Genomic DNA, 24,015 nt, shown 5'->3' on the forward strand with positions numbered 1-24,015 from the left:
TGTTGTCCTTTGCGACGTGGAAGCGGCGCGTACAACTGCTTGGCTTGGCCTTGCTCTGGTGAAAGCGGCAAGGTGATAGTTTTGGACCTAGCGGAAAAGGACAGTAGTGCATTGGTTCACTGTGCCGGATACACTTAGCCGAACCTTTGTCGAATCAACTACAGCATAAACGACCCAAAATGAGCGTAAGTAAGCTAAGCATTAGGAGAAAGGGGGGACAACAACATTAGGGAATGAAGGATATTGATGGAAAACTATGGTTACAAAGCCGAAACACAAAAATTAAAGAATAACCCGTTTGCGACAGAGATGAGATTTGAACTCATGCGGCCGAAGCCATGTGATTGCGATTCGAATTCGAGTCACACCCATTAACCACTCTGGCACTCTGCCATGATTGGGTGAGTGATATCGGCTGCAACCATGCTTATGTATCATTCCCGATGATAGCCGCTACTGGTACGAGCTTTGACTCAACAGTGGGTTTCGGGAGAAGAGACAAATGTAGGTAGTTTCAAGGTCTGGAAATGGTAATAAGCACAGACTCGCTTTCCAGTGCAGCAACAGTGGTCCATCTTCCACACTTGCGCTGTGTTATCTTGGCGTTGGTCAGTACGTATGACCGCTGTGCGAAACTGCTGCAACGGTTGATTTATTTATCGATCAAAATGAACCCCAGCTGCTGTACTTCCCCCTGTAAGCTGCAACTAGACAGACGCCTTCCTTCAAAGGGGATAACCAGGCGGATCATCAGTTGCACTTAGCTCGGAAGCCTAAATGCAAGCTTAAGCGGTGGGTTAGTTCGTGCCAAAATTTCCAAGCACGTCATCGACAAGCGAACTCGTCGGTTGTCCTCAAATGCGGAGGTGATAAACACTGCGGGGTGAGCGGACACCGAACTCTTCCAATCAACTACCGCACGGTATGTTCCAGGGTTACAGGTGTACATGTATGTGGATAACTTACAGAAGCAGCCCTGTCCTACCGTCAGATAATCGTGTCAAACGAGAAGGCTAGAAACAACCGAACCATACATAGGAGCTAGATGGATTGGTCGCCAAGGGACTCGGTAGTATCGGGAGGCCATATGCTGGACCGGAGTAATGCAACTTAGGAAGCTACATAAACCCCTACACTGCTTGCTTACAAGCAACTACAGTACATTTTGAATGGTTACATGATTTCATAAGCAGTGTCATTGCCACCTGCAGCATCCTTGCACTTCAGTCTAGCCAGCGAGGACCTGGTGCATGGAGCCTTATAGTCGCTCATACTGGGTACAACAAAATCAAATAGTGGTTATCCTGCAGAAGTCCTTGCAGCCACTGGTGAGAGCAAAACGAACCAAGAAGGTGGATTTTCCACATTGCCTTTGTCAAAAGTTCTGCGATGGTTGACCAATCGTGCCAAGATTTTGCGACATCATAGTTACCTTCCTTTTTCATCAAAGCAAGCCAGGTTCATTGAATGCCCGTCTGGCAATAGTCGCTATCAAGGAGGGGGCTCAAGCCAAGTAATTGTAAGCAAACCAATTTTAAATGGCCTTATTCGAACGGCATTGTCGCCATCTCTTAGCTTCTATAGATCATGTGTAATGATGACACTTGCTGAGGGACTTCATGCAGAAGTGTTGCAATCCCACCGATCACTCCGTTCTGGGACTTTTGCGACGCGCAAAAAAATGTCGCGTTTCTTGGCTTGAGGTATCCGAATGGTCACTTCAGCTATATAGATCGAAGACCCTTCCTTTTAGTTTGGCGGCGAGAAGTCTCACTCAGGTCGTTGTCTAGTTGCGTCTGCATTCGATCAATCATCAATATGAAACCCATACACTTGACTCTTGCGGTTGGAGTCCTCTCGGGGATCTCCGTCGCTAGAGAGCTAGAGCCCAGCGCCGAGGTCTCGGCTTGGTATGACACTGGTGCCGCCCACCAGGAGAACATGGAACACAAGATCGTCAGTCATAGAAACGAGCAACCCATCTACCCTATGACTGACGTCTCATAGGCCCAATGGGAACAAGCCGAGGCAGAGGGGAAGTTCGACTCTGCTCAATGGACCGGACGCGTCAAGGATTATCTTGCCTGCAAGGACGGCAAGGTAGAGCTTGTTAAGGGCGATCCTCTTCAGACATTTAGATGCAAGGATGTAAGTATTATCCAGCACTGAGTCAACCCGGACTGAAGCTCCGTGACTGCTACGTAAAGTTTTGACTCCAACTTGCCAGCTTGACCTCTACGATTTCCAGCCCCATGCCGCTTTCGGTAACTCTACTGGCAGAGGCTCGGGCTCCTGGGGTTGGACGGCACCAAATGGCAGAGAGTTCTTTGCAATCGGGCAGTTAGACGGTACTGCCTTTGCGGAGATCTCCAATAATGGCAAGCTGATTTACCTTGGCACTCTGCCATACTACTCCGAGCCGAGCCGATGGCGCGAGATTAAGACATACAAGAACTACCTCGTCGTGGGTAGCGAGGCGCCTGGGCACGGTATCCAGTTTTTTGACTTGCGTAAGGTAAGGAACTACCACTTTCATTACCGTAAGAAAATGTTCAAGAACTAGGGTTTGGGCTAACATGGATAAAGCTTCTCGACATTGACCCCAAGAGCCCCGTTGTCTTCTCCAATGAGAAGGACTTGACGGCGCATTGGACCGAGGCCCTGCCTCTTGGCCGCAGTCACAATGTCGTTGTCAACGAGGAGAAGGGCTATGCCGTTGCTGTTGGTGCCCAGCCCCGTCGAAACCTGCCTTGCGATTCTGGTTTGCAGTTCCTTGATCTCGCAGATATTACGAACCCCGTCTATCTGGGATGCGCTGCTGGTGACGGCTACGTCCATGATGCGCAGTGTATCGTCTACCGCGGGCCCGATTTGAAGTATTGGGGTCGCGACATCTGCTACGGATACAACGAGGATACCTTGACAATGTGTGTTCTCCACGTGCCTCAATGGCCTTAGATATTACTGTGTGGAATGCTAACAAATGTAAAAGCTATGATGTCACCGACAAGAACACTACAAGCATCATCTCCCGCACCAGTTATGACGGCGCAACTTACACCCATCAAGGCTGGGTTTTCGACCCCAACTGGCAAGATTTCCTGGTTCTAGATGATGAGATCGATGAGCGCAACAAGACGGGCCCTGCTGCCGACGGCTTTCCAGTAACATACTTCTGGGACATCCGATCCCTCCAAAAACCAAAGCAAAGCGGAATCTTCAAGGGCAGCGTCCGCAGCGTTGATCACAACCAATTCATCCACCGCGGTTTGTCATACCAGAGCAACTACGGCGCCGGTCTTCGAATTTTGGACGTTTCATCCGTCCGCTGGGACCCCACAGCTAAGCACGTGAAGGAAATTGCCTACTTTGATATCTTTCCTGAAGATGACAACGAGCCTGGTGGTGGCGCCAACAACTACACCGGTACCTGGAGCCACTATCCGTACTTCAAAAGCGGTTACATTGTCATCAATACTATTGAACGTGGTGTCTGGGTTGTGAAGCGATCAAACCCTTGGTGGTGGCCGTGGTGAAAGGAATTGTATTTCACCTGGCACATGTAGTTAACTTCTGCTGTGAAGTGATGCTGACAAGGAACAATGTTTGGAATGACTTCAATTCTCTGTATATAGTATACCAACTGCAATATAGACGTTCGTTTGCGAACGTTCAAGCCGACCCCCTGCCGCCGCTCAACTCATTGGCGACCCGAACGTTCTCACTTTCGTCTTTAGTGTGAGCTTCCGTCAGAGTCATATAGAAGAACAGATTGCCTGTATACGGAGATCCTGAGTGGAAAATCATCAGGTGGGCGCGTCTTTGTCATGAATTCGTCTTTTAACGCTTTGCTGCTGTGATTTCGACAGCGGTCCACTGATGCTAGCTTCCGATGGGTTGTTGATATTTCGAGTTTTCATGTTAACAGCAATCGGTCGCTATCAACTCAGCGTCAACTTCACCATTAGGCACTTGAATCCCCAGTCCCAACACATGAGATGCTAACACTTGCCTTTCTTGAAGACCAGACTTCTCCACGGCTCGGCTTCCATCGGGTTGACCACGGCTGGGAAACTGCGCCCTTCGGTTGTCATTAGCGCAGCCAACCCCACCTCGCCCTACTAAGAGTATATCCATTCCGCTGACTTGATATAACTTCGTCCTGTGAAGTGAATATTAAAGTAAAGTGTCAGAACATCCTTTCAAAATTGGCTGTACAATCACAATCTAATATGAGCAACGAACTCGCGAAAGAGCTCAAGCAGCTTCACGCACCCGCATTACCGATCATATTCACCAACGTCTGGGACCTTGCATCCCTCAATGCGGTCTTGAGCCTTAACACAACCGAGTCTAAGCCCGTAAAAGGCATCGCAACTGCATCATGGGCTATTGCAGCGACACTGGGTATCAAAGACGAGGAGCTTACCCTAGAGCAAAATATGGCCGCCATCAGCCAAATTGCGCCCATGGTGGGAAGCGCCTATCTACCCCTCTCCATCGATCTCCAAGACGGCTATGGAGAGCAGATTGAGGAAGCGGTAGCATCTGCAGTCAAGCTAGGGGCTGTCGGCGCCAACATTGAAGACAGTATTCCCTCGGCAGGTTTCCACAAGGGCATTAACGGGTCACTATACAACGCAGATGCACAGGCTATCCGTTTGAAGCGAGCGTTGGCAGCAGCACATGAGGCCGGATGTCCCGAATTTGTACTCAACGCCCGATGCGATGTGTTCCGACTAGAGCCATACTATGCCAGCGATGAAGAGATCGCGCTCAGAGAGGCCGTGCAGCGGGGACGGGCTTATCTAAAGGCGGGCGCGACGACCGTATTCTACTGGGGCGGCTCGGGTCGGGGACTTCGGACTTCAGAGGTTAAGTTTCTTGTTCGAGAGCTCGGGGGTCGGGTTGCAGTGAAACTGGGTGATCGGCCTGAATCGCTGTCAACGGAAGAGCTGGCTGAGATTGGAGTAGCTAGGATCAGTGTTGGACCGAGCTTGTATATCGTGGCGATGAATGCTATGAAAGATGTAGCGAGGAGGATTCTTTCAGGGGGCAAGTTGACAGCATAAACACATCCAGGATTTATAATCCATAGAGGTGGGATCAAGAATGGCTTAGCCATCTCATTGTATGAACATATTCTGTCCCCTGGCACGGCAATAATTTCAAACAATTGGAAGACAGCTTGTTCACTATCACTCTAGAATGCCTTCAGCTAAAACTCGAATAGACCTCTTCCTATTATTACGTGAAACATTTACAGCATGATCGGCCTCTAAAGCCTCCTCCAGTGCCGGTCCCTATTTTAGTTGATAGCAGCGGGAGGCTGCTCGCCCGGACGAGCAATGCTTTGAGGGTGAGCGGTGAACATACCCTCGGGATCGAACACGGTCTTAAGCTGCTGAAGCTTGGCGTAGTTCTTACCGTAAAGACGCTCGCTCCACTGGTCAACGGTGAGAGCAGTGTCACGGTAGTTGACGAAGCCGCGCAGGGGCACACCCTCGGCGGCTAGTTGCTGCTTGAAGGGCTCGAAGCCGTTCTGCATATAACTGAGGCCATCGGCAGGGAACTCGGTGAGACCAGTCGCGAGGCGGCCCTCCCATCGGATGAGCCATAAGCTGTTGGCGTGGGCGAAGGAGGTGTCCTCGTCTTTGAGAGCCTTAGTGGGCTTTCCGCCCCAGAGGTCAATGAATCCAAACTTTGTAAGGTCGGTGCGGTTGAAAGCCAGAGTTGTGAAGTTATACAGGGCGGTAGCGGACTCTTTGGTAAAGGGCTGGTCCTCACGAAGGACGAGAGCCTGTAGGTAAAAGCTACGGGGAGGGAAAGTGTCGATGGGGATATCGATAGACGGAGTGGCGACGTTCTCGACGGCCCAAAAGTCTTGAACGGTGCGGGTAAGCTGGGTGCCATTCGGGAGCTTGGCGACAAGCGGCTCGAGCAATTTATCGAAGTCTTCTGGGTTGCCCCAGTAGAAGCCGGAACCGGTGTAGGGAGGAGCTGTAAGAGACCAGCGCATGGTCAACTCATCGGGCCACTGGCCAGTAAGGTAGTGGTCTTGAATGGCGAGGAGGGCATCAACGCCAGCACCAAGGGAGCTGTCAGTGAGGGTGATGGTGTAGTTGATGGCCTGTTGATAAATTGGCTTCCACGTCTTAGTGGTCAGGCTCAAGATGATGCCGTAAGAGCTACCGGCACCCTGGAGAGCCCAGAAGAGCTCAGGATTCTTGGTTCGAGATGTCTCTACTATAGTACCGTTGTAGAGCATATAAGTGGCGCCCTCGAGGTAGTCCATTGGGGTTCCGAGCATGCGGGACAGCGAGCCGAAACCACCACCAATAGAAGACCCGACGAGCCCAACCATGTTGGCGCGGACGTGGGGGAAACGGGCACCATGGGTCTTCCAAAGCCAGCTAACAACAGGGCTGACAAGAGCGCCGCCACCATAGGTGAGCAGGCCAGTAGACTCGTCATAGCTGACCTCCTGGAAGTTGGTCATGTTGATAGTAAGACCAGCGTTGGGCAGACTATACGAGCCATAACAATGACCTCCATCGCGGGCTGCAACGAGGACCTTGGCCTCCCGGGCGCAAGCAAGGGCGGCAGCTACCTCATCGGTCGTTCGTGGCCAGGCGACGCCAGCTGGGGTAGGGGTGATGCGGCGTTGCCATGAGCGAACGTCGTTGGGGAAGGACGCATTGGTCTCGGGAAAGGATGTGATGAGACCAGCCGTCTCGAGGCAAGTATTTAAATCCTGTGCTTGGATACAAGAAGCAAGAGTCGCCGTCGCGAAGGCGGCGAGACCTGAAACACGGACCATGGTCGATACAACGTGCAAGTAGTGAGAGACTGAAGTTGGAGCTAATGAGCTTGGTAGCTTGTTGTGATAAGCCTCTCCCTCTCCAACGCGGTAGCAAGAATCGTCCCTTTATATATCTATTTGGCGTTGTCTGCTCTATTTCAGAGCTTCCTATAATGATTTCTTGGCATCGTCTAGATTTACCATTGCCGCCGGGGCATTTCCACTGCAAGGGATGTATCCGTATCCGTAACAGTTGGTCGCATCCATCGGCAGTGGCGGACGCTGGATGAACCGTTGTTGTGGTATTAAAGGGGAGAGCGCTTGGCTGTCCTCGTTGATCAGTTCGGAGCGCTCCGACTGCAATCAAGCTGCAGAAACCTTGTTAGATTGTTTCCTGGCATCTGTCCAGATAGAGTTTGGCACTAACCCAAGGATTTCCAAGCTGGCGGGCCTGCAAGCAGCTGTTTTTAGGGGCTTGAGTCATAGTCCCCTGACAGAGTCGGGCATATTTGGGGGCTCTTGCCCACAATAAGCATATCGTAGAGGCATAGAGGCTTCGGAAATTGCGCATGGGGACATTTCTATTTGCTGGAGCGGCTCAAAAGTCGGCGCAGTGCCACGAACCATCGTGATGCCAAGACCAAACTTCCCCTTGAATATATTACTGAATGAAATTGTAGGTTTGCGCAATGGAAGAACTGAGAATTGCACCAAACAGATGATGAGACCCGAGGGTCCAGCGTGCTCTTTCTGTACTCGGTTGTGGGCGCAGCAAATCTTTCATTTCTTCGCCTCCATCAAGGTCGGCGCCAAGACAACTTAGTCATATTGAACACGCACGTTTTGCGAAAGCAAGCACTTTCAACTTTTGGCTAGTAGAAAATAAGCTGGTTTGGTGGTTATAAGCAGCGTCATTGAATTACGCTTGGCTGATTGGTAGGCATACGTACCCTCATACCTCATTTGCATAGGCTTCATTATGCGATTGTTGTGATCCGCCAATCACAGCAGCAGGACCCACCTGATGGTCCGTCACATAGGTTGTGTAGTGTAGTGGTCATCACTCCAGATTTTGATCGCTTCAAGAATTCTGGTAACCCCGGTTCGAACCCGGGCACGACCTGATCTTTTGTCCTTTTTTCGATAGCTGTACCAAGCTTGCACTAATAAGTCGGTTGGTTGGTTTACTTATGACACGACCTGAGAGTGATTTGCTGGACTTCCATCGCGGTCGCTGGCTTCCCTTGGGTCTGGCCTAGAAACAATCTCCGCAGTTCAAGGATGAATAGAAGGTTCAGAGTGTACTTGCATCATTCTTCCCCCCTCTTTATTGCTTACTTCTCCAGGTTCATTCAAAAAAGACTCATTTGCACCACTTAAGTATTTGAAGTCCAATGTAAGACTATATTTTCCGAGGTAATATTCTCCGTAATCCATTTCCCACGTTCCCTTTCTACAGTCCCATCATCCATCCATGTGGGAGTTAGACAATCAACTTGCACTTGCTTCACAACTCATTACACCAACATCATTACAGCCGCGTGATTCCCAAGGCCTCTCGCGACGTGGTGAACCAAGACCTATCGCGTTCGATCGTTGCAAGCATTAGGAACTTCGCGTTGGTTCCTGCGACGCCGTCCGCCAGAGGATCCCTGTCTCGCTCCTGCGCACAGTCCGCCCGACACCCCCCTTCGCGCGGGATGGCACATGCTTCCCGCTTAACATTCATGCATCGCATCATCACAGATAAGGTGATGGATGATTTGCGGGCAAAACAACTCAAATCCAGCCAAATTGATGCCGAGAGTCCGGAGCCGAATGTGACAGGTTGTGGATTCAGGGCAAGGCAGATTTGTCAAGTCACGGTACACAGTAGCCTCACCTGCGGGCTAGCGTTTGGGAATATGCATGCTTCTTAGCTAGGGCAACGGCATCTGTTCGAGCGGAGCGGGTTGGAGACCGTACTGGAAACCATGGGTCTTAAGACGAACTTCCAACTTAAAGACAGCGATACGCTATGGAGAATCATCTCAGAACAGGTTGGATAGCCAGACGCACGTTGTCTTCGTTCCTGTCGCAGCAACCCTCTATTGCTGCATAACACTTTTGCTTGCGACCGTTTCCCAGTGACTTGGTCCGAGTTTTCACTTTTTGTCGAGAATGACACTGTTCAAGTCATCCAAGCCTGCACTACAATCAGAAATCGACATCAATCAGGCGGGTTCACCAAGCTACGTCGATCGCCTTCAACATGGCCTCGGTCATCTCGGCTTAGCAACAATCGGGGGTGGAACAGCACTCGTTCTCGGTATTTTGGGATTCCTTCTCTTCCTATGGTCCGGTGAAGGTTTCCAAGACGGAAAAGATGCATCCAACCTCTGGAGATGGATCATGCTCGGTCAGCACGTCACACAAGCTACCACATTATCGACAGTCCTCCTACGCATTGCGATCACCGCACAGGCCTCCATCTACACCAGCCTTATTGCAGGTGTTGTGTTGGAGAGACATGGTGTCCCTCTCTCCCGAGTCGCTGAGATATCTATTATCCGATGTACGAACGACGGACCCTTGAGGTTAGCGTGGCTGCTCGTCACATCAGCGCGAAAGTCGTGCTTACAAGCAGGACTAGTCATGCTACTCCTGCTTACTACCGTCACTATTCAGTTTTCTTCCACCTTCCTGGTGTCTGATCTGGGTTCTACCTCTCTTCTTGATAATTTAAGGAATACGACTCTTAAAGTACACATGAGTCAAGAAGTGATCTCGTTGAACCGCCAGATGAACGATTGGATTCTCCGACCAACAACTTACGTCCCCTTCGGGGAGGGGTCTACAACAGAGGACACGAAACCGAACGAATTTGGTGTCAGCGACACAAAAGTTGTTCATAGGACGTTTCTACCTCTCTCAAGCGCACAATTGTCTACACTCCGCCAGTACGATGGCGCCACATATGGCTTTGAATCGCGCTTCGTATGCATGCGTCCATCAGTCTCCACAGCTCTTTCAGTCCTCATGCCGCCCCCATTTTCAGACACGGTGCCTTTTAACCTACAAGTAAACGGCAACTTGTCTTATGAAACCACCTTTCGTGAAGCGGGTTTGCTGCTGCCACCAAACTGTGAAGGTGGAACTTGCTTTCCTTCAGCTTTCAATTGCTCGTTACCGCAGTTCCAGTTCGCTCAGGCACAGGTACGACAGGGATTCACGAATAGCTTGTGCATCCCAAATGGCACTTATGCGCGGTCCAGCGCTCAGAATTTTACCATCTCTGACGAGCCTGTCACTGCTTATTCTCAGGTATTTCTATTTTTCAGAAACAACGGCACGCACGACCTATGGAGAGGGCCCGGTGGCCGATTTCTGAGGGGTAACTTCGGGCTACCCAACATCTCGTCGGCCGATGGGGAGTGGATCACATACGAACGACCAATAGGTGGGCGCACACCAGAAGGCGAAGGGATCGAAAAGGGCGTTTTAAGATTAGACATGTCGATTTGTTTCCAACAATTGGCTTTTAACTATGCCGACGCCGAGCTCTCCAGCGAAAAGGACCCGAAAGCGGCACAAGTTTCATGGAACGCAAAAGCGATGACATGGAACACTACAAGTGTTCAGCGGCTTTTGGGTGTCGGATCTTACAATAAAAACGCAACGAGCCGTGGTAGCTTCTCAGTTATCTCGACAAGAAACTATCGACACCTCAACGCGACCCAATATCTCACAAACAAGCTCATCAACGATCTATACAATTCTCCTCGCACAAACAACTTTTCAGTTTTCATGGACCCTCAAGGGAGTGGCGTATCAGATGTTAAACCACACGTAGAATACCAGGCCATTTTTACGGACATCCTCAACGCGACTAACCGTCCCGGCGTGGCGATGCAGTCAACTCTGACAGCATTGTCAGGGTCGATCATCGAGGGAGCCATGCCGCAGTTCGATGTCAAGGAAGATGCGACCCTGATCTCTTCTGTGCAGGTACTGACACCTCAGAGCTTTCGAGGGCTGCTCATCGTCTTCGGCGTTGTGGCATTGAACATGGCGTGCGGTCTGGTGGTCGTGCTGATCTTCATGTTGCAAAGTCAATTTTCTAGCCAAGGGAATTACTGGCAAGGTGTTGCTCAGATTGTGTCCGACGAGACGGCATGGATCTTGGAAGGCGCGACTCGCTCGAGTGATGGACATGTTGAGGATGAATTGAAAGGCTTAGACGACAATGTTCACATTAGTCGGTCTGCGCAAAGTGGGAGGGTTCGAGTAGCTCTCACGGAATCACAGTAGATAAATCGTCACTTTCCTCTTTCTCAAACTACATATCTATAGATTACAAGGTTATCCTCTAGTCGCAGCGACTAGATTGGGAGAAGCCCCTCTCTGATGATGAGAGGTCGTCCTATTGAGCATAAGAGTACAGTTTTTCACCAGATAGCCGAACACAATCAGACCCTCGTGAAAATGGCAAGACGTTGAAGTCAGCTCCGGCCGGCTTGTGCAGACTATCGAATCAACGCTAAGCAGAAGGGTCTTTACTTTCCTAAAGCCAGCATGACTAACGGAAGTGATAGCTGAATCGTCCTGTGGGGGCCATTGGTGCTTCCCTAACAATATGGACTTTCAAGACAACGATGGACAGTACAGTTGGCCGAGCTCTCCCAAAGCAATACACTTCACGGAAAGATTGATTGAATATGGCAACTATCGTTCAGCAGCTTAATATCAAAGCCAGCGTTGACTCATGCCTAGAACCTTACAAGAAAACCTCAGTAGAAGTTCGCATTGCCAAGTAAGGGTAGACATATGAGAAGGGCAACCCTTCGCGATCCTCAAATGAACATCAAACCGGTCAAGTAAGCGTTGAAGCAGGCCGCGAAGGAGTCTAAATGAACATATCTGCGGCAATGCTGAATGAGATGAGGTGCAAAGTTTGTGATGACAATGTATAACTAAGTATACACAGTACTAATCAACAATATCAGACTCTATTGTAAGCACGGCCTTGACGTTGATATCGACTTTATGTGAGTTGCGGCACTGGGTACACCGCTAGGGCTCTTAGCGTCGGCAAACCCACATCTCAGGATCATGGAGACGGACCCAATCTTGTTGCGTCCTCCACATAACACATTTCCACATTCATGATAGCCAAAACTGGCTATCGCAGGTATCTTGCTCAGATCCAGAGATTACTATGGATCTTGTTCCGGAAGGGTGGCCGAGTTGGTTATGGCGCCAGGTTAAGGTCAGCTTAACATCTGTTTCCTGGTGGGGCAACCCGCGCGAGTTCGAGTCTCGTCCCTTTCATTTTGATACTTTTTTCTCCAGGGAACGCCCAAATATCGTTATTGAGTCAGGTTCTGCCTACACATCGACGTCTATTACTCTCTTCTCATCGAATCGCGTACGGCATGGCAGCATCATGTTCATAATATGCAAGAGGTGGGAGGACCACGACGATACTTAGGGCGTTTCCTACCTGACGCTCTGCTGTATTTTAATTGGATTGTTGAAAACACGTGTAAGTTGTCGCTTAGTCTCACAAGTTACTTGAATTGTACTCAATTGCTTCCTGTGGCAAGTTAGTGACCATAGACTTCCTCGCATCATAACGAAGCTGACTACACTTCCTTGGAAACGTTTATTTTCCGTCTTTGAATATCAACCGGCGCTGGGCGTAAACAATCGCATCAGCAGTATGTAATAAAGCCTTCCAATATGCCCATGACATTTCTGATACCGTCGCCGCATGCGGTGGCCTGAAGTTAGTCATTGCACAGAACTGAAACTGAGATTCGTCTGCTGCGTCGCCGACCAGCAGCTTGATCAAGACATATTATATTGAGAACGAGTACAACCGAATTTTGTCCCAACTTGCCCGATAGAGTAAGAGACACATTGCTCTAGCCACTATGCTTTGGCTATACCACCTATCGATGCAAAGGCTGTGAGCGTATATCGCGCAACAGACCTAGACAATATTGGGTTAATTGAGCGCCGCTTCTGAACCTTGATTCAACGTCTCCTTGTAAATCTCCTTGCGATGTTGGGAGATAAGCTTGGCGCAGTCCCGCTCGAAGGATCAAAGATGCTGCGTGATCCACCTCATGTCAGATTCTTGCGGCACAACCCACCTCTCATTCGACGGGTTAAAGTATCTGCAGCTGGATGTACTCGCTGTCCCAATAGTGCCTCGTGGCGCAGTTTTAACGAGATTACCATTACCAAAAAGCGACTGAGTAGGCGAGAGCAGATCTTTTCACGTCGAGGATTTGGGAAGCTCACTGGAAAGAGCACAGCCGAGGAGGACCATCAGACATGACCATTTCTATTCACCGCTGTGACCACCCGTCGGTGGAAGACTATCATAGAGAGCATCTGTTCAATAGCATTTGTGCCTTCTTTTCTTCGTAGGAAGCGGGAGGGGCGGAGCAAGAGGTCTCCATGCTTGTCCCGGGCAGGTCGACATTTTGAGTCGGTAGCGGCCCGAAAGCAAACCCACTTCGGAGAGCTCGACCTTTGCAACAGATAAGCACTCGGGTCATCATAAATTGGATGGGCCCGCTCTGCCTTGTGCGACGAGGCGCCGCGCGTCATTCTCGATCTCTGGAGCCTCTATGCCGACGTATGCCACCAAAGGAGAACGCAAATACGCCTTTGCAAGTCTCAGCCCGGCATGATGTTTCTAGCGCTCTTTCTCGTCGCCGCTGTGGGTCTCGCTCCGGCCGCGGCCCAATCGTCGTCCCCGACTACGGAGAAGTCGACCGTGTGGATGCCGCCGCGCTCCACCCGCGTCGGGGAGAATATATACACATCCGTCATCACGGCGGCGCCGTCCTCAACTGAGTATTTCCTTGCTTGCACATCCGTGTGGGAGTCAGCGTCGTCGTGCTCGCAGTTCAGCGGCGTCACGCTGACGTACGGCAACAGCACGATGAAGATTGGATTCAAGTAGGTGCCTCGGTCCAGGGAATACCCCTTCACCATATATACCATGGTATTAAGCAGCTCTGTAGATCATAACCTAACATGCTTGTAGATCCGACACTTACAACTGCAAATGCGGCGACTCAGCGACGTGCTCCATCAGCGCGTCCAACACGGCCAACGCGCAGTCCGTGCTCGCCAGCTCCGAATCGGCAGCGTGGTTCACGGCCATCACCATCGTCGACGGACATGACAGACTCAAGAGTACGAAAAGCAGTACTTCGCAGACATCAAGCTCAACCAGCCCCGCGTCCGCGGCGACAAGGTCCGTAGGCAGCAACGACGTCTGCAAGCGCGCGACGCCCAAAGGCGGCAGTGAAGGCCACGGCGGCTCTAGTGGCAGCAGTGTGTCGAATAGGGACAGATGTTCTGCTGCGAATGGTGGGTTTGGTGAGTTGGCCTTTGTATTGGTGGCTGTTGGGGGCCTGGTGACAATATATCTGTAGTTTTGATTAATGTCATGTGTAATGAGACAATGATTCTAGCGTCCTATCTGTTTTTGAAGGAGCGCAACGGAGAAAGAAATGGTAGAGAAGTAGGCAGACGATATGACAGCACAAGAGACCATGAGAATAACACTTTGCTGCTATTGATGGATATCCATCCTGATCATTTCCGTCCACGTGCGCTCTATCTTCGAACCCTTAGGCGAGTTGATCACCTCTTTCTAGGCTTTATCAAGTCACAGGTGTTACTTTCCCGCACCAATCATGCGTCTTTTAACGGCTGTTATTGGCACGGATGGACACAAAAGCGAAAGCTAGCACGGCGAATACTCTTTCCATTATCGACCAGAACGTTTAAACACGCCGACAAGTGCCAAGGGATTTGCATCATTCAAACGATAATGAGACGCATATGACAATCCGGGAAATGGTCCCAAAATACCTGCAGTCCCTGCAGCGCTTAAACTTGAAGGGGATCCTCAAAGAGACTGGGGGTGAGAGGGGCCCGTTTCAGAGCCCTTGAGAAAGGTCGGCCGAGCTCAGTAGTCATCCAGGGGCGCTAGCGGCAACTAAGCACCACCTTGTGCTTATTTCCTTAGTTTATTGTCTTCCCGAAAGTCTGTTCTAAGGTCAGCCAGTCTCTTAATTCTGTGACTGAACTGTTATTATCTGGCAATATGATTACGGGCGCCATCGGACGGAAGTAAGCCTCATTTCTTTTCGTCGGAGAAGTTTGTGACGGGTCGTCGTCGGAAGGGCTGGTTTCCGTCCCAACACCGAAATGACAAGTTCATGCCATGCTCACTTGCCACCTCGTGATGAGAAACTCAAAAGTCAAGTGACACTCGTCAGAGCTGAAGCCGTAAAAAAAGTTGCGCGATACGGACAAGACGAGAGAGGCGATTTCGCAACTGGAAGAACTTCGGTGGAGACAGCTCAGCAGAACAAGATTGGTGGATTTTGGTTGCTGTGTTTGGGATCACCGAGGGATCACCACATCAGAAAACCCAGAAGCACTGCTGGGTTCACATCATTGTCTCCATTAACAGTGCATCAGTCCACAATACGGCGTACAGAAATCCGTTCACCATCGGTATCATCCTCCTAGAAAATGAAGCATGACTGAGGTGGGCACGGGCAAAGCTGATGCCGCTCCAAAATTCCCCTCTCCCACGTCTGAAGGTTAAGCTTGGCAGTAAGATGCAGGGGTTCGTGAAACCCCCCTTGGAATAGTAGTGGGGAATAATAAGCCTCTCGGAGCATTTCCGTCACCGCCATTGCTGTCGTTGCCCCCAGCCATTGAGGTTTTCAAGACTCTGAGGTGCAATTGAAGCTAGCTTGGGGTCACAGAGTCCGATCAACAGTTGAGCGCGGAGTGACCCGGGACCCTGGTTCACCAACACAGTGACAGGAGACTGTCTTGAAATTCTGGTGACCAAGCCTGGCTTGGTTGCGCTGGCCAGCATGCGGTCTGCCCCTGTCCATCCTTCTCCGTCTCAACTCCGGCCCCATCTCCCCATCCTATCATGAGGAGTTCACGTTCTCGCCGCCTCACGAACGCGCAACCCCACCCCCTTCCCAAGCCTCCGCGCAGCCTGCCGAGCCTCAAAGTTGTAACGACAGCTGCCGACTCAGGACTCTTCCTGTCGTCCTTGGCAGATCCGGTCGTAGGTTGGCTTCCCCATTAGGCCTTACATCCGCAACCGCAACGTCTTGGCAGCTTCATCCCATCCATGCCTTGCGGAGCTTCAAACTGGCCTCCTGCCCGTCAAGGTCAAAACAACATGCGCAGGGCTGTATCATGGGCTCCAGAATCGAGAGGTTCGCGACACTGACGTCTCAATTGTTCGGCTCGAGCCCATGTCATCCCATGTTGGCGCGGCGGCGGCATGCAACCTGACTGGTTTGGTCTGGCCTCATGTTGGCTCGGCCGTCCTGGCGCCAACTGGGCACTAGGGGTCCAGGGGCAAAGGGTGAGGCAGCATCGCGAAAACGAAAAGCAGGGGCAGACATCTGATAGCTAATGGCGTGGAGACGGCAAACATCCAGCGCTGCAATGCAATAGCATCAGCCGGCTATTGCGTATGGGCTGGCAGATCGTCCGAAATAGTCTATAAAGATCACCCCGATCTACCTCTTGGTTCCAAATCTTCTTTCCTCTCTTTATCACGCTCACAATCATTACAACCTCGCTTCTCCCATCTTCTCTTCTACAGGCAGCTGTGCTGTCTTCTATCTCTTCCAACGCACCTTGATCATTCTTTCAGTTCGCCCGGGTCAGTGTCCCTCATTTCGTCTCTACGTCATCGACTTCCTTTTTTACACCTTAAAAAACAAACCACCCTTCAACCATCAACATGAAGTTCTCTCTCATCGCCGTTGGCTTTGCTGCCCTCGCCGCCGCTGCTCCTCTGAGCACCCGCCAGAACAATGTCTTCTCCACCCAGACTTTCAACGACCTCTCCATCAGCGGTGGCACTGCCGGCAACGCGGAGCAGGAGGCCCTTGACAAGCTCGCTGGTCTCCCCACCGACCTGACCCAGGTCAGCAAGGCCGACCTCGACTTCCTCAACAGCGTCAACCAGATCGCCAACGACGCTGAGAAGGAGGCCTTCAACCCCGCCATTGAGGCCGCCACCGGCGACGAGGCCGATGCTCTCCAGGTTCGTCACACCCAAGACAACCCCACTCTTTGACCTAAAGAAGTTAACTAACCTGTTCGAACAGCGTGGCAAGATCAAGAACAAGGTCCTTAAGCTCACCGCGACCGTGCTGAAGCTGCAGGCTCAGCAGGCCCAAGGCAAAGACGTCTCCGCCAAGATGGCCGAGGAGCAGAAGAAGCTCGACAACAACATCGCCCAGGATGTCGCCGAGGCTGGCAACGAGTCGACCGCCCTCGACTTCGATGCTTCCACCGCATAATTGTCTATGAAGGCATAATCAACGCGATGGAGGGCAGTGGGCATGAAACCTCACCCCTCTTGGGCAGGAAAGGTTTGAAAAAGGGGGAAGGGTCGATGATCATGAGAAACTCACGAGACGAAGAGGCGCTGTGTGCCGACTCGGATGAGATTCCGATCAAGTGCTGGCCATTTTAATTATTGGGGATGTATAGTACGCGCTAGTACACTCTAATACCCTAAGAGATAAATGAAACAAAAACCTTTCAAATATTCCTTATCCTGTGCCAGCTTGCTATGCCATGTGAAGACCATGAAATACCGTAACTGGTTTACGGTGTTCTGCTCTCAATGATATTTTAAGGCCTCTCGCTGCCAAGTCATGATCAGAGTCTTGCAGCATGAGATCTTATTGCACCCTGTGCTATAGGATTAGGTCGCACGGGACGATGTAGAGGAAATAAACTTCCAAAAGTAGAAGACCCCTCAAATTTGTTTCAGATTTTGTGACGCTAATATATTTACGCTATGCCTATGGACTAAGTTCGAGTCTGGTGAGAAATGCCTAATGTTATCCGACGAACTTAATAATACTCTCTATGCTTTCTTAATTTCCGTGGCCGTCCACCTCGCCTTCAACACCTGAACAGAGCCCTTCGGCTTTCGGTCCCGTGTAAAGACTCCCTTCTTATTGCCATCTACTCGGGTAATGCTCGAAGTGGTCTGGAAGTCGGCAAAGTTCCATACGTGCTCCCCGACGACGCCATCGACCCGATCAAACACGCGGTGGAACATTTCCAGAAACTTCCCCTGGTACTCTTCACTCCATGGCAAATCGCCAACGGCATGCAGCCCAGCCATCGCTTCGGCCCCGTACTCGGTCATGATGATGGGCTTGCCATATTTGGCCTGCCACCCTAATAAGTCTTTCTCCAATATCCGCTCGGCCTCCTCCAAGTCGCCCGTCTGCGAATACCATCCGTAGTACCGGTTCAGACAGACAACATCGAACAAGTCCGTGACACGGTCCGACTCCGGCGTGGCAAGCCCCATGTTTGCAAAGCACACCGGTCTCGTCGAATCCAAATCGCGCGTCAACGATATCAAAGGCTCGAGGTATTCCCTCGCTCCCGGCTCTGACGACGCCGGCTCATTTGTAACGGTCCACATCACCACCGATGGATGGTTCTTATCGCGTGCCACGAGCTCGCGAATCGCCTGCGCGTGCGCCGCCTGCGTCTTCTCGTTGCATGCCTCGGGCCCGAACGTCGGCGGCGCCTTGAGCCCGAAGACGCCAGCGATGATGCCAAGGTGAATACCCACGGCAGGCGTCTCGTTGATAACGACGACGCCGTGCCGGTCGGCGTATTCAAGGAACTCCTCAGCGTAGGGGTAGTGCGATGTCCGGAAGGAGTTGGCGCCCATCCACTTCATGAGGTGGAAGTCGTGGATCATGTAGGCCGGGTCGAAGCCTTTGCCACGGATGAGGGTGTCTTCGTGCTTGCCAAAGCCGGTGAAGTAGAATGGTTTGCCATTGATCAGAAACCGATTGCCTTTGACCTCGACTGTGCGCACACCAAAAGATAGCTCGTAGGTGTCCAAAACATCATCCGCGCCGGTGGCTGATAGGATATCAACACGGAGTTGGTAAAGGTACGCCGCTCCCGGCTGCCATAAGTGAACCGAATTGATGGTCAGTTGGTCCTTGGTTCCATTTGCCTGGACGACGGTAGCACCCTCCTCGTCGAGGATTGATATCCTAATCTTGTCGTCGCTCACCAACTCCGAAGTCTCGATCTCATAATTCACCTTGCCGGCTCCATCTTCAGAAACTGTCGTCGCAACTGTAATGTCGCTGATTGAAATGGTGGGTTTTGCATACAACCATACAGAACGCGCCAACCCGGAATAATTGAAGAAGTCGTGCTGGTAAGTCTGCTTCCGTTTGCCGTTGGCCATGGTCTCAATCTTGCCTGGCGGGATAGTCTCCCAGCTGAGCTCGTTGCTCACAGCCACCGTGAGTCTGAACCTCTCGCCCGAGTGAATCACATCCGTAATCTCGGCTTCAAAAGGTGTGTAGCCACCAGCATGGTCGACAATGAGCTTGTTATCGGCGTAGACACGCCCGCGATGCGTTGCAGCATCAAATCGCAAAAAGTACCGCTGGCCGGTAGACCAGCTCCGTGGGACTGTGACTTGGCGCTGGTAGTAGACCCATCCGACGTGGCTGCGAATTTTGTCATCCGCGAATATGTCGTTGTAGCTTGCCGGTACAGGCACCTGGAGTTTCGGCGGCAGAGGTTTCGTCCATGGCGCGTCTGCCTCGATGTCGGAAGATGACGCAATGGCAAAGTTCCAGATACCATCGAGAGAGACGAGCTCTCGGGTAGAGTTGGCCTGCGGCTTGAGCATTGTGGCAGTTTCCTTTTGCTTGACTTTCAGACTATGCGATTAAGGTTCATGAAGTAGTGGTAATACGCGAAACGGCTGCAGACAATCAACCAAGGGCCTCGGCTGTATTAGACTTCGGGATTTCCGAGTCGCCAGTGGTGAAACACGTGAGCCGGTTTAAACAACCATAGGGCCCACAGAATAAAAAGAGTGATTCGTTCGCTGCAGCCAGATCTGGGTCGAACAGCTGAGTCTCTTCCATTGCCGTGGTGCACTGCCGTCCTCCAGCGTGAGATTGCCCTCCACTCCGGACCGCCCACCTCGGCTACCACTTTTCTCCCGGCGTTGTGTGTTTGGCCGTAAAGGGAAACGCCAATCAGATGCTGCCCTGCGACAGTGATGGAACATAGCTACGACGCGTGAAAGCGCTGCCGCCTAACAACACAGGTTTGAATGCTGGGGTCTGTGGAGTCCTTCTAGTTAGGGATTGTGGGGGAGAGTGGGGGACCGAAATCGACAGAGCAGGCTCCGAAGATGAAATTTGCGGGGAACAAATCTGGGGAACATGAAAGGCGATCTGAAAGTCTGGGGTTGAGTTCGTCCAAGATAGGCTGCTGCTCTGAGCTGAGTTGGCACCCGTCAGATAAAGGTCACTGGCTTCCGACTAACTTAGAGTATTATTTCAAACTCTATCTGCTCAAGGTTTCAAGAGAGCACGGACAGCGTTCAACATTAATCGCCTTCCTTACCAACCCCACGGGTTGTACTTATTAAAGCCTCGGTGCAGCCAGAATGACACGACAGCAACAGTCGAAGCCGCCGTCGATTGTAGCTGTTGAAAACGCTGGACAGGATGCCGATTTCCAAGAAGACGCTCCGGTCGAACGCCCTTGGCGGTCACTCTTAGCACACCCCAAGATTATCATTTACGCCATTATAGCCAACATTGGCCCACTCATGTTTGGCTATGACTTGGTCATTGTCGGTGCCGTCTCAGCTCTGCCCAAGTTTCGGTAAGTTGATACAGAAATTGGTGCACCGACTCGAAAGTCAGCCTGCTGACCGTCAAATCAACAGACAGGATTTTGGCCAAAGCGCTGGCCCTACATACATTCTCCCTGCCCTTTGGATCGGATTATGGAATGGCCTCGTCCAAGCCGGCGCCGCGGGAGGCTCTGTCGGTGCCGGTTGGTTTCAGGACCGCTTCGGCCGCCGCGCGACATTCTTTGTCGGCGGTGTGCTGGGCCTTATTGGTACGGCTGCGTCGTATACCTCGGGCATGCCGGACGGTGTGATGGACAGAAGGGGACTCTTCCTATTAGCCAAAATACTCATAGGAATGGGCTGTGGTGTTCTCATGTCTGCTTGCCAAACGTACATCTCTGAGATTGCGCCAAAGAACCTCCGAGGAGTTGTCCTTGGCTTTTACGCCTTCAATGTCGTAGGTTGACCTCCTTTTCGTTGCGATGAGTCCACTGGCGTCAACACGGATATCGGCTGACGCTACGTTCACCAGTCATTCGGTCACTTGATGGCGGTCGCTATTGTCTACACCCAGTCAAACGGCCTCACAGCCGAGTCATACCGAGTACCCTTCGCTACACAGTGGGCTTTTGGAGGGGCGGCCGTCATTGCGGCGTTCCTACTTCCCGAGAGCCCTGTCTGGCTGATCTCTAAAGACCACGTTGAAAAAGCCGAGAAGTCGCTGCAGCGACTGGGGACCGACGGTGGCCACACCATGCTCCAACGGATCCGGACAACGTTGACGCATGAAGAGGACGAGTCTCAAGGCACGCCTACCTTCCGCGAGTGTTTCCACGGCGTCAACCTCCGCCGCACACGTATCATTGTGTGGCTCAACGTTCTGCAGCAGTTTGTCGGCATGGCACTGCTGACGAATGCGGCTTACTTCCTCGTCGTGGCCGGAATGTCTGCGCGATACTCCCTGATGGTCAACCTGATTGGTGTCGCATCCAACATGGTGGCCAACGCAATCTCATGGTACACGGTGCCACGGTTCGGCAGACGAACCATGATTCTCATCAGCATCGTCCTTGATGGTGTAGCGTGGCTGTCGATGGGCATCGCCGCCTGCTCTGTATCTACCGCAGCGCAGTGGTAAGCACCTCCTAACACCCTCTTAAACCCAAGAGCATGACCTTTGCTAAGCATCAATCTCAAACAGGTACGTCGGCGCTGCGCTGCTTCTCGTCGGCTTCTTCAACAGCTTCGGCGTCGGCAGTGCGGTTCCAGTCATCGCTTCAGAGATCTCCCGCGTCCGCCTCCGTTCGAAAGCCGGCGGCATTGGTTTCGCCGCCCAGTCGATCGGGAACTGGATCTTCAGCTTCTTCACACCGTACATGTACAACACGGACGAAGCCAACTGGGGCGGAAAGATTGGCTTCTTTTTTGCGGGACTGAGCATCATCGCATTCGTTGTCACTTGGTTCGAGGTTCCGGAAACGATGGGGAGGACTCACGCCGACCTCGACTATCTGTTTGAGTCCAAGATTAAGTCGTGGAACTTTGGCAAGGCTTCGGTCCCGGACATACAGGCCACGGAGGATGATTTGAAGGGTCAGGGTGGTGAAAAGTTCTAGGAGTTTCATGACTTAATGATGCGATGTGGGGTGTATTCGGATCAAATTGAGACTTATCGGGTGCTCGACCAAGGGTACTGAGTCGTTTTGCTCGAATCCGCTGAGGATATTTCCAATAGCCATCTCAATGAGGGCAACCAGATCGTACATTTTCGGACAATGCTGACTGTTGAATCCCGCAACTGCATTACTGACTCAACTGTCAATAGCGGAGCGTGAATACGAATCCATCGAAACACTATTGACGGCCAGAGCCTCATTGTACCATATGGGACAGCCAGCTCTCTCAATGACATCGTTCGCCAAATGAACTGCCTCTTTTGGACCAACTCAACCCAGACCGCATATCTGCTATAGCTCTTGTTATATGCTTCTTATCGGACTTCTGATGGGTTTCGACTCACAATGCCGTGCATGGCCATCCACTTGCACGTGAGTTTGAGACGCAGCTCTTGCGGCCCGCGTTCCATGGGTTATTTAGAGCTTCTCACACTAGGGGGCGGAAAAAACCCACCCCCAATCCGACCCGCAAACCCACCAAAATATCCGGCCAAATTCTTCCCGCTTTGATAAATTGTACGGAAGTGTCCGGAACTCAACAAATCCTCTCAGCTCGTCAAGAGCTCATCCCCGATGGCACAATTGGCTAGCGCGTCAGACTGTTAATCTGGAGGTTGGTGGTTCGAGCCCACCTCGGGGAGATGAAGTGGTTAGATCCCACCGAGGATATCTTTTTGCTTTTTTCATGTCTGTCTGTCTTCCTGTCTGTGCATCCATTTCTTTTCATCACTTTGATGGGTCTGACGTACTGAACCGAGTTCTGGTTTTCGTTCTTCTCATTCTCATCAACTACCCCATCCCTCTCCCCCCCGCCCCCCCTGCTACAATGTCACGATTCCATCTGGAATCCAGCCAGCTTGGGTCTCATTTTGTTTGATGTGTTTTCGCGAACGAACACAACCCTAGCCGACGCCACGCGCATACCCATCGTCACATCCAACGAGGGCAACCTGACCGCCTCTTTTCTTTTTCTTTTTCTTACTCATCAAGAACCCTCCTAATCGTTACAAAGGAGGACCTAAGACATGTGGTGGAGTTAGCGGCACCGCTAAGGAAGTCTGGAGCTTCCGTCGCCTCCAGCCGCCAGCGCAGCACACTACCGGTACCTAGTCCCTCGGAAATCGATTGGGAATTCCTCGCCTTTCCTCCTCACCGTGGCTGATTGGTTGCGTCTTGTGTTCACCGAGTCCCGCGCTACCTCTCTCAGCTTCCTTAAGCTTCGACCAGGTGGCCATCCACGAGTTGTCCCTTGTGCACACTCACGACATGGAGGGCTGGGCGGCCGCATGCATCCGAAGCCATCAACGACGGCCGCCATGGCAAAGAAAAGCGCTCGCCACGTTGCACGAGTTCCCCCTCGAGAATGAGGGGGCAACTGACTCTACGCGAACGGAGTTTATACAGCTGCCAGGTTTTGGGTGAAAACCATCTGGAGCCGGCGGGGACTGCGCGGGGTGCTTCATACGGGGGTCACCCTTACTCGCATTCAACCTGGCGCCTGCGATTCGATTGCCGCGTCTGGCAAGACGTTCGCGGGTACCCATCTGATGATGGTTTTTACTTCGGCTTCTGTGGAGTCGTCGGCCATCCATGGCCCGGCCATGGTCCACGTCGCCACGCTACTTACTGTATGCATTCCTCGTAGGCCAAAGGGAAGCTCCGGCGGATGGCACGGAAGGAAAAGATGGGCGAAACTTTGAGTCCGCCTCCGTTTCGATTGCCCACTTTGCACTCCGAGCTTCCATATTATAAGCATAGGCCCGTCGTCTGGAGAGCGGCTGGAGTCTTTGAGAGCGTGGACAGTAGTTTGACGTCATTGCATGCAT

The 24,015-nt window shown here is 51.7% G+C and overlaps 8 protein-coding genes and 4 non-coding genes across 12 annotated transcripts; 9 read left to right on the top strand and 3 right to left on the bottom strand.

Annotated features, from left to right (window-relative positions):
- Window positions 1-301: 301 nt before the first annotated feature.
- On the bottom strand, window positions 302-393 carry ColSpa_tRNA_040. Its single transcript is given in 2 exon segments — window positions 302-345; window positions 357-393. It is a non-coding gene; the product is annotated as a tRNA-Ser (tRNA).
- A 1,425-nt stretch (window positions 394-1,818) lies between these two features.
- On the top strand, window positions 1,819-3,536 carry ColSpa_01201 (uncharacterized protein; the record flags this gene model as incomplete). The annotated part of the gene is made up of 5 exons (XM_049267413.1): window positions 1,819-1,956; window positions 2,008-2,148; window positions 2,228-2,515; window positions 2,587-2,927; window positions 2,993-3,536. The coding sequence occupies 5 exons, from the start codon at window positions 1,819-1,821 to the stop codon at window positions 3,534-3,536; spliced, it is 1,452 nt and encodes a 483-aa protein (XP_049123370.1).
- A 696-nt stretch (window positions 3,537-4,232) lies between these two features.
- On the top strand, window positions 4,233-5,072 carry ColSpa_01202 (uncharacterized protein; the record flags this gene model as incomplete). The annotated part of the gene is made up of 1 exon (XM_049267414.1): window positions 4,233-5,072. The coding sequence occupies one exon, from the start codon at window positions 4,233-4,235 to the stop codon at window positions 5,070-5,072; it is 840 nt and encodes a 279-aa protein (XP_049123371.1).
- Window positions 5,073-5,308: 236 nt separating this feature from the next.
- ColSpa_01203 (FAD-linked oxidoreductase sorD) lies at window positions 5,309-6,820 on the bottom strand (the record flags this gene model as incomplete). Its single annotated transcript, XM_049267415.1, has 1 exon — window positions 5,309-6,820. One exon carries the CDS (start codon window positions 6,818-6,820, stop codon window positions 5,309-5,311), a length of 1,512 nt encoding a protein of 503 aa, XP_049123372.1.
- Window positions 6,821-7,841: 1,021 nt separating this feature from the next.
- On the top strand, window positions 7,842-7,925 carry ColSpa_tRNA_030. The gene is given in 2 exon segments: window positions 7,842-7,878; window positions 7,891-7,925. It is a non-coding gene; the product is annotated as a tRNA-Gln (tRNA).
- A 2,369-nt stretch (window positions 7,926-10,294) lies between these two features.
- Window positions 10,295-11,092, top strand: ColSpa_01204 (uncharacterized protein; the record flags this gene model as incomplete). The annotated part of the gene is made up of 1 exon (XM_049267416.1): window positions 10,295-11,092. The coding sequence occupies one exon, from the start codon at window positions 10,295-10,297 to the stop codon at window positions 11,090-11,092; it is 798 nt and encodes a 265-aa protein (XP_049123373.1).
- Window positions 11,093-12,013: 921 nt separating this feature from the next.
- ColSpa_tRNA_031 lies at window positions 12,014-12,112 on the top strand. The gene is given in 2 exon segments: window positions 12,014-12,051; window positions 12,069-12,112. It is a non-coding gene; the product is annotated as a tRNA-Leu (tRNA).
- A 1,372-nt stretch (window positions 12,113-13,484) lies between these two features.
- Window positions 13,485-14,111, top strand: ColSpa_01205 (uncharacterized protein; the record flags this gene model as incomplete). Its single annotated transcript, XM_049267417.1, has 3 exons — window positions 13,485-13,756; window positions 13,845-13,996; window positions 14,020-14,111. The coding sequence occupies 3 exons, from the start codon at window positions 13,485-13,487 to the stop codon at window positions 14,109-14,111; spliced, it is 516 nt and encodes a 171-aa protein (XP_049123374.1).
- A 2,484-nt stretch (window positions 14,112-16,595) lies between these two features.
- On the top strand, window positions 16,596-17,160 carry ColSpa_01206 (uncharacterized protein; the record flags this gene model as incomplete). Its single annotated transcript, XM_049267418.1, has 2 exons — window positions 16,596-16,901; window positions 16,966-17,160. 2 exons carry the CDS (start codon window positions 16,596-16,598, stop codon window positions 17,158-17,160), a joined length of 501 nt encoding a protein of 166 aa, XP_049123375.1.
- A 575-nt stretch (window positions 17,161-17,735) lies between these two features.
- On the bottom strand, window positions 17,736-19,550 carry ColSpa_01207 (beta-glucuronidase; the record flags this gene model as incomplete). Its single annotated transcript, XM_049267419.1, has 1 exon — window positions 17,736-19,550. One exon carries the CDS (start codon window positions 19,548-19,550, stop codon window positions 17,736-17,738), a length of 1,815 nt encoding a protein of 604 aa, XP_049123376.1.
- Window positions 19,551-20,321: 771 nt separating this feature from the next.
- On the top strand, window positions 20,322-22,129 carry ColSpa_01208 (MFS transporter fmqE; the record flags this gene model as incomplete). The annotated part of the gene is made up of 4 exons (XM_049267420.1): window positions 20,322-20,542; window positions 20,607-20,970; window positions 21,046-21,647; window positions 21,715-22,129. The coding sequence occupies 4 exons, from the start codon at window positions 20,322-20,324 to the stop codon at window positions 22,127-22,129; spliced, it is 1,602 nt and encodes a 533-aa protein (XP_049123377.1).
- A 627-nt stretch (window positions 22,130-22,756) lies between these two features.
- On the top strand, window positions 22,757-22,830 carry ColSpa_tRNA_032. The gene has a single exon. It is a non-coding gene; the product is annotated as a tRNA-Asn (tRNA).
- Window positions 22,831-24,015: the final 1,185 nt, after the last annotated feature.

Source organism: Colletotrichum spaethianum (assembly GCF_022836535.1).
Source record: "Colletotrichum spaethianum MAFF 239500 DNA, contig02, whole genome shotgun sequence".
Classification (NCBI taxonomy): Eukaryota; Fungi; Ascomycota; class Sordariomycetes; order Glomerellales; family Glomerellaceae; genus Colletotrichum; species Colletotrichum spaethianum.